Source organism: Liolophura sinensis, chromosome 1 (genome assembly GCF_032854445.1).
Source record: "Liolophura sinensis isolate JHLJ2023 chromosome 1, CUHK_Ljap_v2, whole genome shotgun sequence".
Classification (NCBI taxonomy): Eukaryota; Metazoa; Mollusca; class Polyplacophora; order Chitonida; family Chitonidae; genus Liolophura; species Liolophura sinensis.
In genome coordinates this window covers 73,814,897-73,831,137 of record NC_088295.1, presented here as the reverse complement: position 1 = coordinate 73,831,137, position 16,241 = coordinate 73,814,897, and the positions used below count along the sequence as shown (strand labels likewise).

The 16,241-nt window shown below is 37.7% G+C and overlaps 1 protein-coding gene across 1 annotated transcript in view; it reads right to left on the bottom strand.

Moving 5' to 3' along the window:
- The window catches only part of LOC135471805 (homeobox protein Hox-C6b), a 39,902-nt gene extending 24,434 nt beyond the window's left edge, over positions 1 to 15,468 (bottom strand). The window contains exon 1 of the mRNA XM_064751160.1: positions 15,437 to 15,468. Coding sequence (XP_064607230.1) covers positions 15,437 to 15,442 — 6 coding nt within the window. The 5' untranslated portion in view covers positions 15,443 to 15,468. The remainder of the gene's footprint in view (positions 1 to 15,436) is intronic.
- Between the last annotated feature and the right edge of the window lie 773 nt (positions 15,469 to 16,241).

Sequence of the window (16,241 nt, the reverse complement as noted above, 5' to 3'; positions counted from 1 at the left end):
TTGTAATTGGCCACATCTTTGGATACTCTATACGATAGACGGTATAGAAGTTTTTCCAGACTTCACTTATTAATAACTCATACCCCTTCTACCAAAGGATCAGCGACTGGGAAGACTCCAAGGTGTTTATCTGTCCTAACTTAATGTTCCACGGGGAATCCCATAAACTCTGCCGCCTCGTAAACACCGGCTGATTATGGCGACGGTTAAAACCTCTGTCCATTCCACCAATTATCCGCCTGAAGAACCGTTACAGCATAGCCTTCTCCACCCATCTATGGCTTTTTTGTAATCGTCATGATTAGCTCCTTGTGACAAGAGCGTGAAATTTGTGTGCCTTTTAGGAAATTCGGCTCCCATATATTACTTGCTTCCTTGTAGGGATTTAACACCGCATTGCGCTGACGTTTTACTGGTTTTCCTAACCTTATAATTTTCGAAGTAATACCAAAACTGCCCCAGAAGGATTTACCTGAAGAGGTGTTGAACCACTGGTCTCTGGTAAACAACCTGTAATATACCTGAGCAAAAAAGGGTAATCGTAAGTAAAATATAACCGTGACACGAAATCAAGTTGTACGGCATTGGTGACCAATTTTTGATGGTGGGATGATCGCAAATCTTATCCATTTTATTTTATTTGCCACGTATCTTTAATTCTGATTCCCTTATAATTTACGTTTGTAATTGAGCTTGGTTACGTAAGAAATAAAGGTACAAAGGTATAAACCAATGTGCGGCACTGTATATGGTGTATGATGGATAGACTTTGAAACAACTGACGTGGGTGACTGGAATAGCATCATGATATTTCCCTGCCCTCTGCTGACGTGGATTGAAATGACATGTTTCCCCTCTTACCACACTGCTCAAATGAAGTTAAAATCCCGATGAGTAATTTATGCGGTTTGGTATCTAGCTCGGGTGTCCTGTCCACAAATTTATGTCCATATATGTAAGTTTAATCCACACCACCATATGGGGGTTCCTTTAGAACAATAGCTGCGAAAGCGAGAACATGTCCGAAGGTCGTTAGGAGGACAATTTATATATACCATTACGTGTTCCCGTGTGCTCTTATCTCCTTTCAGAGTTTTAATTACTTCTTTCAGAACTTTTTTCAAAGAAACTTTATCTAAATTCAATTACTTGTTGTCTCGTGTTCATTTTCATCCGCTGGGGTAAGGTTCATAAATCTTGGCCGGTTAACACAACTTTGTGGAGATAGGAGCCAAGAGGAAGCCGCTGCTCAGGTTTGATTCCATTTAATTTTAAGTTTTTGATTACACATTGACGTCATTTACACCTTAATGTGCAGTCTACGTCTTCGGCTGTGGCTAGTTATTTGTATTGATTAAAATCACAGCACAAAGGACCCGCCAAAGCATCTATGGCTGGACTGTGATCATCGCCTACTTAGGATGCGAAAAATTACAGCTGCTTAACAAGATAGTATCATTTACGTTACTAAAAGCTCTGGTTTAAAACCACGAACGGAGAATCCCAAATCTCTACTTCACGGAGAGAGGTTATGTAGGTTCCTCCCCCTAATCGGAACTCTTCTGTAAAATCCGGTAATAAATTGATATCAGAGCTAGTGACGTGTTCCGGACCCCCATAGAGAATCAATTTAGATAACGGTGGGGTACACCGAGCTAATTCTCTATGAGTTGAGTGTGAAACTCTTATAACTCCCGCATTCTGTTTTCAGGCCGAACGTATTACAAGGAAAATGAACACAGAGTTTTCATGGAACATCACGAAGTTGTATAATAAAACATGGTAGACAGGTAGGGTAAGTATACATCACACTTTCTTTACACAAAGTATGAGCACTTGTTCAAGACCGGACAACGTTAAAACAAATTATAAAATAAGATCTGTGTATATTTTATAATAAATATTGCCGTTACTGTATGTTTATGGTTTCTGTTTCTTTTCTTACACAGCAAGTAAATCTGTGTTCATTGTGTGTGAAATTGATAGTCACGGAAATTTTAGGTGAGAACACCATAGTGTTGCATTTATGTAAGCGAAAATTCCATAGCGGGTCATACCTTACCTGTTAAAGAAATGTTAAAGCGATTATCATAATTATACTTTCTTTGGACTTTATTGAACACCAGAAGCTTAAAGAAATAATTCGAAACATTCCTGAATTGATGACGTTTCTCTTTTGTTAGCCATTGTTCGGTTAACAGAACGTCTGACAAAGTGTTGAACTTTTAATCCTTTCTCTTTTCAACCTTAAATACTTTAAATACGGGCTCATTGAGTGTTTTTCATTATGGTTAAAATTTGCAGAGCTACGGGTTATCTCTTCGCCTTTGATAAACTCACCGGCCATACACAAACCGTGCCGTTGCTCATAGCGTCAGCATCCATTGAGATCTAATCGAGATACTGCAGTTCAAAGGGTCTCGCAGGTGTAAGTTTGGCCCTAATTTACTTGCGCACTTTGATCTACCGTTTACGATCCACTCTTCGATCAGTGAGGCCAAACCTTTCGTGAACAAGATCACACAATTTCCGCTTTTTGACTTGTGAGTAAACCGCTGGGGCAGTATATACGCTACGTACGATAAAATATCGTATAGAATAGCAACGGTAGCAATTAATCTTCTTGGAAAGCTTGATTTTTAACAGATCGTTAAATGATCGAAACAAGTGACGTATCATCCGTTACCATCTGTCCTAATTAGCCTCAGATGGGTGAATGAATGTTCCAAGAAAATATTTCATTTTAATGCACAAAAATTGGACTATATCTGTAATATTAAACGCAAACCTACAGCTTTCATTCAAAGAAAGATGACAGCTACCCAACGTTAACCACACCGAAGCAGTCAAGGGACACTAAGATTCCGCCTTGTGCTGCAGACTGCTGACCACACGCCATTGCCCGACTCTTGGCGACATATATTACACGCCATTGTCAGGCTAAGGAGCCTGATTTATGACACTGATGATGCATGGTGTCCACATAAACAAAACATCCACTTTTTCCTAATGATAATTCGGGTATTCGTCCGACAAATGTGTCACCAGACCCTTCAGAACAAGACCATGCAATAGCAGCGCCCATAACGTCAAAGGAGAACAGGCTCTCTAGTTTCATCGTAAACCATCTATGATCGGGGCGGATTATGTTTTACGTTTACAGATCAAGTTCGCAACACGCCGTTGAAGGAGAATATGACTTCCGAAGTTTATGTGCTTTTGTCTAAGTAGCGTCCTCGTGGTACAGAAAAGACTGTGAACGTTATCATGCCATGGTGTCTGCAGCCAGTTTAAAGCCAGACCCGCCACGCATCATTGCGATCATATTTTGAGGATCACGTTCTGGTCAGATAAGCATTGCAATCAACCCGGGGATCAGGAGACAATCCACTAGCGCTGTTTCTTCCAGCCATATGAGCAATGGATATTTGCATTACCACAGAGTATGATAAGCAGAATAACTCGTTTCGCTTTACACCCGTAAGCCCAAATAGTGGGTAGTTAGTGTCTCTTCATTAATTAGAATATACTTTGGAATTTTGTTATTTCTCTCACATGGATGGGCGTTGATTCAAGTGCTTTTGAGTGGTTTTATAGCAAGCCTGTCAAGCTGTTACAACATTTTTGCAACATCAGGACGAAGTATAATGGATTTGCTTTCCAAGAAAGGTCCAATTGTACTCTCTGGTTACCGTCCGCCTATCCATTCCGAATAATACATAAACACAGCAATGAATAATTGCTGAATATAAATTCTAAGTGAAGCCACGTGACCATATGTGGCTTTGTTCACATAACTGTTGTGTTTACATCAGCGACATTGTCATAATCATAGCACTTATCTGAAGATAAAAGTGACCTGGCTGAAACAAGATCTCGTAGCGAAAGCGCCAGGTCTTGTAGAGAACGTTGTTCATATTTCAGTATTGCTTTATTTATTGTTTAACGCCATAATCAGAACTTTTCACTTACGATCGTGATCGGTTTTATCGAGTGCTGGGGGAAACCCACTACTATTTAACGTGAAGCACGAGCTTCGTCGACCACTTATTTCCACAAAGGCCACATGAGACATGGGATGGTGGTTTTGATGATGCTGCTAATCTAGTGAGGTACATTAGTCTATGTGTATTGTGATATCTGCTACAATAAATTTACATCTGCAAGGAAATCAAATTGACCTAACAAAAGCCCAAATATATTTCATTTGACACCCTCACTTCTAAAGCTGCACGAAACGTACACGTTGGTGATTTACGCGTTTATAATGTAGGCGTATTTAATCATTACTTCGTCGACAAAAATTTAATTCAGCTTAAGATGGGTTAAAATTATCATGCATTTTTATTTATATCTTGAGGAAAATTTTACAAGTAATCATAACCCATGGCGTTCTGCGGAAAGTATGCGTAACAAAATGTGACGTTTACATCCCGCTGCTTCACAATTTCAGCTTTATTCCTCTACCATCAGGGGACACTGTCGTACTTCACACCTCTGAAAGACAGCAGTACCTTGTTTGGTACAGCGACAGAGTTTACCTAAACTTAATCTACTTTTCAGCTAAACACAAAGTAAGCATTACAAGTGACAACAAATGTTACCCCTGTCAGTTTGTATGTAAGCAAAGTGATTTACAGTGTCAGAACAGGTTTCTATGTTAACTGAAAGATCCCGACGTACAGAACTAAAACACCTGGGGACAGATTTTGTTCGACACACAAACACACATACACCTATATACAGACGTATATATTCAAAGTCAAATAGATATAGTTCAATCGGGATTTGAAACAAGGACATTATTTTAATGCACACATAACAATCTTTTATTTATTTGATTTTGTTAAACGACGTTGTCAAGAACGGTTTTTACTTGTAGCATGGTGGTTAGTTTTATGGGTGGGGGAGACCGGTAAACCACCGACGTTCGACAGTTTTGTGACGAACTTTTCCACGTCTGATGTATAGATATGCATACAATATATGCATAAGATAAATGATCTGCGAAACGACTGCAACAGCGTCGTCGACGGATTATTCTCACCAGCGATTCATATGCAGTGTAGGCGGCAGGATCAATAAATCTCCTTTCGTGGGATAGTAGATGTTTAAAGCGGTTATAGATTCAATAAAAGCGTTACATTTTAAATTTAGCGAGATCAGAGCTAAGAGAACAAAGAGTACAAAGAGTGCCCTCTGAGGAAGGATTTTGCAGTATAATTTACATCTGAACTATTCATTAGTTTCTTCTCAGTCCTGTCCCAGCAACCTGTGGATGGTCGTGGGTTTCCTCAGAGCTCTGTTCGGTTTCCTCCCAACACCATGCTGGCAGTCTTCGTATAAGTGAAATATTCTTGAGTACGGCGTTAAACACGAACGAAATAAATCAAACAAATCAAAAAGTTCTGTAGTGAAGATGAACATGAATTTTCTGAGTTTAAGCAAATAAAGTAAATCTTACTGAAAAAAAATGTTGTGTCCCTTAACATGATACATACATCATATAGAAACAAAAAAACCCTGGTTAGGAGATAACATAAAAGATGTCTAAAAACAAGTGGTATCCATGTTCTACTATTTATGATAGTCTTCGTCACATTGCAGCTATGTTTCAAATATTTTGGTTACTAGTTTTTCTATTTCGACGTTTTTACGATTTTACGACAGCCTTTGATTTAATAAAGCTACTAATACATTTTACGCCAAATAATGTTGTTACATGATTGTCTTATAGGGAGATATTATCAGCCTATGCATGACAGTTTACAAAATCAGAGCAATAGTAACTAACGCTTTATTCCAAGACTGTTCCTTTAAAAGAATTATTTAATGCCACTATGTAGCCACGAACATGTACACAGCCCGATTACATTTGAGAAACTGACATTTACAGTGATGACGCAAGCGGTGGTTTGGCGTTCGACTCACCTTGTATTCCGTTTCATCATATAGTGAATATTTCATTACGAGCCTACACTAGTCATTTGACTGAGAAGAGAAAAGATTCAAATACCCATCTAAGTGGAGTAATTTTACCGTTTGATTTTCTCAATGTGTGATCAGGTTCTCCTGGTATATAAGAAAGCAGTTGAATAATAATCACCATTATCATACATCTTCAACAGAAAGAGAAAACGTTATCCGAAAGTCCAGCTGTCACGCTGATCAAATTAACATCACGAAAATTCAAACTCGTATGTGACACTTGCAAAAGATATTGATACTGAGGGTTTATATGATAGGGTGAAGATACACATATGTAATGGTTCCTCTACCTATGAGATTAAGCATAGCTAATTTTCGATTCTTAATGCAGTTCATACATTAAAAATTGGTGGTGTAGTAGGGCTATTACAAGGTATTTCAAGCATGTTTTGGCGTAACTGTATTGTAAAGAGAGCAACCACAAACATAGATATAGCATGGTCTTAGATGGTATTCATTGTTGTTGCCAGTAGTGTGAATACTGTGCGAAGTGTAAATCTATAATATACTACCGGATCTTATATAGCGGGAAAAAAAACAACTGACAATCAAAGACGCTGGTTTCTGGTATTTCTGAAAGAAAGCTTAAATTATAAATCTTACAGAAGCTCATACAGATCAGAACATACTATTGTAACGTTTTCTTTAAAATAAATATTAAAATTTCTTTAAAAATCGGGTAAGTTTGGTTTATTCACTTCTCATTTCCCACGGGTTACGGAGAGCGTGTTTAGAAATGACTTGCCTCACGGAGCCTACAGGTTTCATGTACAAGTATCCACGGTGTACCTAATCCTAACACCTACTCGCAAGTCCTCCCTCTCTATTACACTGTAGCCCTCATTACACCTCCCATGTAAGACCTTTGCCACTCTCTGTGTTCCGCAATTACTTTTGACGTGCTTCAGGCGAAATGAACATATATCAACTTGCTATTCCTTTTCTACGCTTAAGTGTGTTTTTCTGGGCAAGACTGTACAGTAATTACTAGTTACGATGCGAAGTCTGCCGTATCTCTTAAGACGCGATCTCTGTGGCAATTCATAGAGCTCACACCAACTCAGTGGGGCATCCCTATCTCAGCGCTATGCTATTTTACTAAATAGAGGGCAACTTAGTTCACAGGATGCACCAATTATATACTTTTTAAACTAACAATTAGTACTTGACGTTAAATTAGTAGATAGTATTCATGGGGAGGCATAGTCGTTAAATCGGTTGAATACTGCTGAAATTTGGTGGGGACTTTTTTTTTTGCATGAGAAAAAGCGTTTTGCCCTTGAGAGTGGTTCTGCATTTAGGTTTTGGTGTGAGATGTGCAGTTCATGTGATCAGAACAAGTATAAGGCTTTAGGTGCAGTTTAAATTTCAGCGGTTTGACAGTAATGCAGCGTCCTGTATATGTAGTACGAACTTAAGAACAGTTTACAACCTTTCGTTTTTATGACATTTTGTCAATACGTCTTCAAACGGACAATTCTCATAAAATTAGACAAAGAGCTGAAAGATCGAAACAATAATCCAGACTATTTATTCATTCAAAAGGAGCACTAAACGATCGCTTTGCAGACATAGTCGCCTAAAGTTACGTTTCATTTAGAATTTTATGATTGTAGGTAGGGGGCAGGTATTTGGTTAGGGGTGGCTAGATAAGGTTGGCCGAGCCCTTTCCGCCCTGACCTGTCCAGTTTTACTGCTCCTCGCCCCCGGGCGAGCCCTGGCCCCTGATTTACACCTCATGCGTTACCGTTTTATGTTTCTTTATTTTCCCTATTTACACTAATGCGAAAATCAAGACTGGGCTCTCAACACGACTTGAGAACGATCCGGTTCAAACAGAATGGTCCACCTTTTGACTGCCTATAATAAAGCCGATATAAGGGCGATTAATGAAAGCTCTTGTTCGCAGCGCCCGTGTCGACGGAAATTGTGGCGGCAGTATAAAGGATTTAATCGAACTTGACTTGTGGTTGAGTTACTTAAGGTATTAGAAAAAACAGCTAATTCGAGATTAAATTTAATACCAATGTGTCTAGAAACAAACTTGGTAGAATAAAAAACAAAGAAAGCAAACTCTAACGATTCTGATATCCCTGGTTCTTCCTTTCGAAGGAAACTCTTGGTGTACATTTTAGAATTTTCAAAACCTTTTGCACATCAGTAACGCAAGTCCAAGTGTGTTTCAATATGCCAAATACACAAATCCGAAAATTGGTGGCAAACGCTTGACGAGGGATCTACCGCAAGGCAATTGTGTCAGTGGAAAAATACTGTTAACTAAGGATATAAAGACACATGTAGCGCAAGATTTGGATCTCTTCAGCTTCTCAGCGTCTTAGAGAATTTGGTGTCAGATAAAGGCCTTTAGTCAGTACTTGACCAGATGCATCTTAATGCAGTCTTAAGCCATGAATTATTCCTCTGTCTCCCGTGATGGCTGTCCCAAGATGGAAGTTGACACTGGCAACTGGACTTTTGTTTTTTGATGTCATTAAAAGAAGAGTCCCTCTGCGGCAGTAAATTACCAGGCGTTACCTTAAGTTGGAGACTGGCTCTTTCCTTCCGCCGCCCATGATTGTTCCCGCAGAAGAAGCAATGATCATGTGTGATGATCAAACGTGGAGGTTCCGATTTCCTTTTCTTTCCTTTTTGTACATTTACGAACCCCAGTTCAACAAGAAGAGTATTACAGGAGCGACAATGATAATAAAACTGAGGAGTGGAGATATGACCCAAAGGTATGTAAATACAGATCATGACGTACATCAAAGACGCTACAAATAGCAAGTACAGATATAGATAGAATTCAGGATGATTTCTTATTTATCTTCTTTGAAGATTGGCAATTGAAGGTGTGTATAAAAATGAGGATGGCAATAATTTACTTATCCACGTTAACATCTTGACCAGAATTATCAGCAATGGTAACGATAAGACAATACAAAATACATCACTGCAATTCTGTTATTCTGTCGTCGCGGCCCTGGTATTACAAGTCATCTCATTGTCTTTATATATGATCATACTGGAAATCGTAAAGTGTTTCTTTGGAAAAGACCTAATTCTTTGACAATTTAGATTGTAGTACTTAGAAAACTCAGCAAGGATTATGAATTGAAAATTCATTAAATAAAAGTTTATTTAATTCTTTAGATATAAGATTAAGCACGCTTTAGCAGAAGCCTTAAAGGACACCCTTCTAAAATAACAAATGTTCTAAAAATAATATTATCCCCATAAAGTCGTAATACTGACAATCTTATGAAAATTGAAAAAAATCTTTTGATTAATTTGAACCTTATGTGGCTTAAGTATGCATAACGATTGATGTAAGTATTGTCAATCTGCTGTCTTCTGGAATATTCAACATTTCAAAACACAGGCAAAAAAAAAAAAAAATCCGGAACTCATCTGTCCTCACGTTAATTTTCAAATAAAATTTTTGTATAGTCTACGTAGATGCATATAAAAATCTTATATAGATTAAACAGCTTTAATATTCAAATTTCGAATTTTCTCTTGTTTTCCGTTAAAGCGATGTTCTGAATACATTGGCAGTAAGATAATGCTCTGATAAGCCTATTTCTAATAAAGTCTTTTTTATGAGACACTGACCATTACCCCCATCATTAAGCTGTTTACTAGATGCCATCTCCGAAAACATTACGTAACCCATGCAGGCAAATTAAACCCCACAGTGACAGTAAAGCATTCTATTGACACACCACCATTGCCATGTCTGTCTTGTTAACTTATTAATCAAATATCTTTTTTTTTTAATGTTTGTTTTAACATATATATTGGACAAAATTAAACGGCATTAATATACAATGATATAGAGTCAAGGTGCAAGTGTGTAAATAGAATACGCCCACAGTCAAATCTCTGTAAATAAAGTTTTAGATTTTCTTATAAACAGAAAGAAATATATGTATGTAAATGACAAAAATAAATGAAATCGATATATATCGATATAACGTTAAATATATAGGCATATATATATATATATATACATATATATATATATATATATATATATATATATATATATATATATATATATATATATATATATATATATATATATATATATATATATATATATATATGCAGCAATTATATACTAAATCTTTGCATTTATGACACCATATGGTGGTAAAGAAAAGGAGAAGGCTTGGGCGAAACATTGGTCATACTGGCATCACTCACGTCACGTCAAGAAAAGAACTTATTCCTGTAGCTGGAGGTTATGGGCTTAGTCTTTCATAAATGTCACAAGTTCAATCCCTAATCAACCGTATTTGTTCTTTTTATATGCACGCGCCAAGAAGAGCAGTCAGACCGGATTGTCGAAGTGTAATTTTGATCGATGAGGCATATTTGGAGAATACATATATGTCATAATATACCACGCTAGTCTCTATATTGAACATATCCATTTATGGGCCCATAAAATGCACAACCATCATCGCATAAGTGAAAAAGTAGGATGTGTTAAACAGCAAACAAGTAAATAAACACACCAGTAAATTTTAGATATAGGATTAACGTGTGAGTTATGTAATGTCATTTAAAATATACTTTACCACAGCTGGCCACAAACAAAAGTTATGCCAGTATGTGAGTACTTACAAATTTGGATCAGCGCAAACGTTGGATAAGTTGGTAGACCTAACTGCGGTATGACTTATAAAACTGACAGACTCGTCCCAAAATTACTTGGCTTTCCTTCCGTGACTAGATATAATTTCAAGATGTCTCTTTAATGGAAAAGGGATTAATTTCGTGTTGTTGGAAAAGGGATGGTATAGTTTACTTGGTCAATGTGTCTTCTTGGGCAATCTTGTGATTTCTTGGGGAAAATTCTCCTAAATTGCACTTCTTTATTTGCCAGCTTTTTGTTTTAGTGGTGGAAGACATGCGTGCTCTCTCCCGTGAATATTCGATCTCTCACTCGCTACAAAAAAAAACAAAACAGAATGATGAAAGCGAAAGTGCCCAGGTTGACAACTACATGTAAGCGATTGGTCTGTGTCGTTCACTTTACGGGTGACAAAGGATGGTACCAAAACAACCTTGCATTCACTTCCAGAATAAGTGTGCGATCTAACAAGTGCTATGGCTATATTCCTGAGCCTCCCTAAATCACACCGAGTTCCCCTGGCCCTTTTTGGATTGGGGAGTCCCCGTAATGGGGTGTTAAAGAATATCGTTCGTCTGAAAAGCGGATGGATTTCAGAAGTTTTTAAGCAGTTAAATATCCTGCATTCTCCGGTTTCGTCCGTATCCCTTTCACCTATCAGAAACCCAGACAATAAATTCTCTAGAAAATTGGCCAGACTTTTAGTTGCGAAGCCGTCACAGCGTCTTATTTACGCCTCTGTGTGAAAGCTCTCTGTGGTTGCCGCAAAAAAGTACGGTAGGCAAATTTACGACTTCTCTAATGGGCCTTATGCGCATGCCCCGCAGAGCACCTAAATTATGTAACGAACTACATGGGACGATGTACAGGGAGTAGTGCTGACAAACTTTTTACCGTCATCTCGTTGTTTATGTGCAATGCCTAATTTGAGATAGTGACCCTGTACTACATTTTGGAGCATTTACCAGCCCATAATTTCTCTTTATTTTCCTGTAATTAATTTGCGTCAGTTGCGTGTAATTTGTAAGCGAGAATGGTACGGCCAAAGAGATTTAATAGGTGCAAAAACGCACGCGGCCACGAGGAGGCATTAAACTGCGATAACAAGGCAGAACAGCCGCTTGGGACAGTTATTAACTTACTGGAGACGACACGTCCGTGAACACAAGACAGCGGCTGAAATCATCGAACAAACTGACTTGGAATTATGCATCAAACACACACCAGGCAAGGAGAGCAACTCCCACGTGTTTCATAAAACGATAAACTATTTGGTTAGTTTTTTGACTTTTTCTTTCTCAAACACACCCAGGCATTTTCGGCACTTCTATTTTTAGACAGATCTCAGATACCGGTGATAAGAAAAAAACACAGAATAATTGTAACATTAAAATTTTGGACAGAGTTTACAAGACTAATTTTGCCATTCTAAAGTATGTTTGCCAGTTCATAAAGAGTGGGTTAGGAAAGGTTATCCATGCTGGACAAGACATTATTAAAATATTATTCCAGAACATTTCTTAAAGATAATATTGGAGAAAGGTAAATCTGTTTCTTAAGGAAAGAGGATTTAAAAACGTCACATTTGTTCTAAATTCTCGTCGTATCCTCAGTAGTAAGGCACAAACGTCATAATCATACTGCACTGAATTAGGAAAATGATAGCGGACAAAGCATACGTAAGATCATATCAAACGATCGAGCAATGTCTAAACAATGTTTACACAAATTTGAAGGCTGTCGTCTAAGTCGTGCGAAACATAAGGTATTGAGGGCGGGGTAGCATGAGGCTGTGGGGGGGTATGGTGTGTCAGGCTGGAAAGGTGTCTTTGCACAGCGAGTTGGGATCATGATGTATCTTCGAACAAGAGACAGTTTTGTTTTAAAAACCGTTTGCATCTGATAATGACAAGCTCGGGTTGTTAATCCACCAGAACTCACGATATGAAGGACACTCCCATCTGGACGACGCCTGAGGAGGTCCCTAATATGTCTGACCACGACATTTATTAGACGCGCACAGACGTATATTGCTGACAAATTGATTGAAAAGTCTACCTATTATATCTTTCCATATTTAATTTATGTTAATAGACCAGAGCAATTCCGATACAACAAACTATGCAGCCAGGCTGGTATAATGGATTTCCCTGGTCTTAATAAAGCAGCGATATTTGCAAGCTGGACGATGAAAGGAACGATTTAATTCGCTTGCTTGATTGATTCATTACTTGGAGATTTGACTGCTGGATTGATTGATTGGGAGTGCACTGAACAGGTAGAGTACAATCTTAACTTTGGTATATAATCTAAGATATCTACCGAATGGATTTAATGTTTTCGGGATTTTGCACACTGAAGTTTCTATTTATTATTATTACAGCATTAAGATATTTAGAAGAAACACCCATATTCGTGTCATGATGGCTAGGTGTAGGGATACCGGACTAATTGAAAAAGTTTCACCTGCATACTCTGAAAAGGAACTGTTCCTTATTTTTTTTTTCTTCTTTTTTTTTGCGAAATGAAAAATAAGACAAAGGTCTTGGCAGCAGTTGTAAATCATGTGGTAACCACTAAAAGACTTCAGTTTTTTTTGGCTACCGATTATTTGAATTTTAGTTGCATAGTGGCGTATAGTCTTTGTGTAAATCATTCATTCTCATGAATGGCAAAGGCTATTATATCAGCAATATCATCATTAATCAAAACTATCCTCCGTCATGTAAGTGAAAAATTCTCGAGAACGGCGTTAGACATCAGTCACATAAATCATCAATCAAAACACCACTTTTATCAGTGGTGGAAATCACGGGATTTGACTTGTGTATGAAATGGGCTATACGTCTTAAGATAAAAGTAACGAACAATATTTCAGTTTGTGTTAGTAGATTTCATCTTATATGCATTACATCAATCTGAACCGTAGGTTTAGTGATGAGCTGATTGGTGATTAGACTAACAAATGATTCTGAAGTTCAACTAACGAATGATTTCTATTGGGGTGACGAATCATTGGGGCTTTAGAGCATTCACACGGTTCCATTTGTCGTATCGGCAGGTTGAATTCGTTTAGTCGAAAAATTAGGACAAGCGTTAAATTTCTTACCATTAGCAGAATTCGTTCAATAGCACAATGAGATTGTGACTCGAATAGATTTCTTCCTATTTTCGTCCGTCAAACCGCCAAGAACTTCACAAGTTGAAAGGACTAATCGAAACGTGTGAAAGCAACTGAATTAACAAATGATTGTTGTTTCGCCTAACAAATCGTTGGTGTTTTGTCTGAACAGTCGTTGCATGATGTGTCGAGTAACCAGTCGTTGGTGTTTCGACTAACAACTTTTTTTTTAGTGACAAATGATTGTGTATCAGCGAACGAATCTTTAGTGTTCAGATTGATGCTTCAACCAACGAATTCGTTGTTTGTGTAAATCGATTTTTTGTGCGCACGACGGCAAATTATTGACCGGCCAGTCTGACTTTGTGATGTGGCAGATTGAATTGGCTGATTGCATATGACAATGCTAATTGTCGACTTGTAAGAAATTTAGATTCAACTGGACGACACCGAGCGCAATTAAAACGCACGAAGTGGTCAGAGAATTTACGTTGCGGTATAAGCCAACCCTGAATGGGGCATTAACTTTCCGACAACGGCGGTTCTTATTCGACCCAGCCAGCCGTGTACAAATGGAGAACGTTGTCATGCCCCTACATACAGGTAAGTCGTTCGATGACGCACAATACACCCACAATGGTGTGACTGGTACAACACCAAAAAGTACAGCAATGCATATTTCAGAGTTACTTCCCTTTGACCATATATAGATATATAACGATTTTATCTACTGTATCATTAGTCTACCCTCGTTCTGAAGACATAAAAACTCAAAATCCGTGTAAGGTGAAAAAAAAGTTGTAATGAGCCATAAAGTTTTCACAATAATTGAAACCATTTAAGCAAGTCTCAAATGTTTTTAAAACATATATTGTCCTTGTTTATGGCCTCAGATGATAAATCCAGAAATATGGAGATCAATTTTTGCAAAACAGCAATTAACTTTACCAGTTGTTTAGAAATTTACTCCTTGGATTTACTTAAGATTCGTCAATGTTTATTAAATCATTGACTAGATACCACAGCTCATACCCATGCATACATATAGAACCGGCTACCTGTGACACAAGTTTGAGAGATAAACAAAACAATATAATACGAAGTGGATTTGAAGCCTGGCTTACTATCAAAACGTAATGCTCAACACATATTTAAAACATTGTCAATAGTATCAGCACCCATCAACAATTACCCCACAAGTAAGTAATAAGAAATGCTCGTTAATATTGTGCATAACCTTTTATGCGCATAAATCTACTCAAATGGCATACTCAATACTTACTTCATGATGATTGTTGATGTCATCGTTGACATCATATTTGTCACAAAAAAAGTTTTGCATTACTTCGCCATGTATGCTCAATGCAGTACATATAGTATCTGAATTATAATCAACAACAACGTTATCACTGCGGAATTTGTGTCCCTCAGCTCCAATATCATCTATCCCTACCCCCTTATACTCCCATGGGCTGGGAAAAATGCGCTAATTTATAAGTCCATACAGGTTTTTTCTCTAAGACAGATTGCACATTACATATCGATCAACAAACGAGACTGGATAGTTTTAATCAGGAGACTTCCATGAAAACTATTAACACCTTAAAAGCCTCGACCAAATATAATTATTTTCTCAGTAATTAACAGCTCTCAGATGTTTGTAATTGAGTAAAACATTACAATACCTGCATTCTGAAGTTTGGCAGACAAATCTTCAAGTCGCTCTGTAAGATAAAAATGAAAATGTCTAAAAGGTTTGTTACAGTGTAGCCAAAATCTATTTTCTACATAATATAAAAAAAAATACAGACGAACAACTGTGATTCACATGATATAGGTCATATATAGATATAGGCTATCTGTCGATAGTAGTGGTTTTGTGACGTGTGTATACATTATTATAAGCATTTGTCTAAAAGAACATATGTTTACTTTCCTTTTTGACAGCATGACAAAAAAAAGTTCCTAAAGTAAAAAGTTTGGTAGAGAAAAAGGAGCTCATTATAAATCGAACCGCACTGAGATGAAATATTTGCGAAATATGAGGCCACGAACTCGTAAATATGGTGGAACACTGGGGATATCCAGGGGCCGTGCGTTAGGCCACCGCACCAGAGACGTGCCAGTCGTTTCAATTAGACGTATAATAATCAGTTGTAAATCATCAACCATTTAGCCGAGAATCGTGTTTGGTGGATTGGCTTACGCTCATTATACCTAGGTGCTTGATTCCACATCAGCATCCTGCAGTCTACGACAAGCAATACAACAAAGCCCTGACGACGCAAATGGCGATTTATTTCCATGTTACCCTGCTTTCGAGAACTCTCCCCCATGTATGCTGCCTTCTACTGGAAATATCACTTTGCTTCCCGTACGGTTTATTCCGCTTCTTTAATAGCTGACCCGCATACACGTCTTACTTTTCTTTTTCGGCATTTTTTTTTTTGTCATTTTTTTTCAATCAAGAAACATTAAAATCTCCACCAA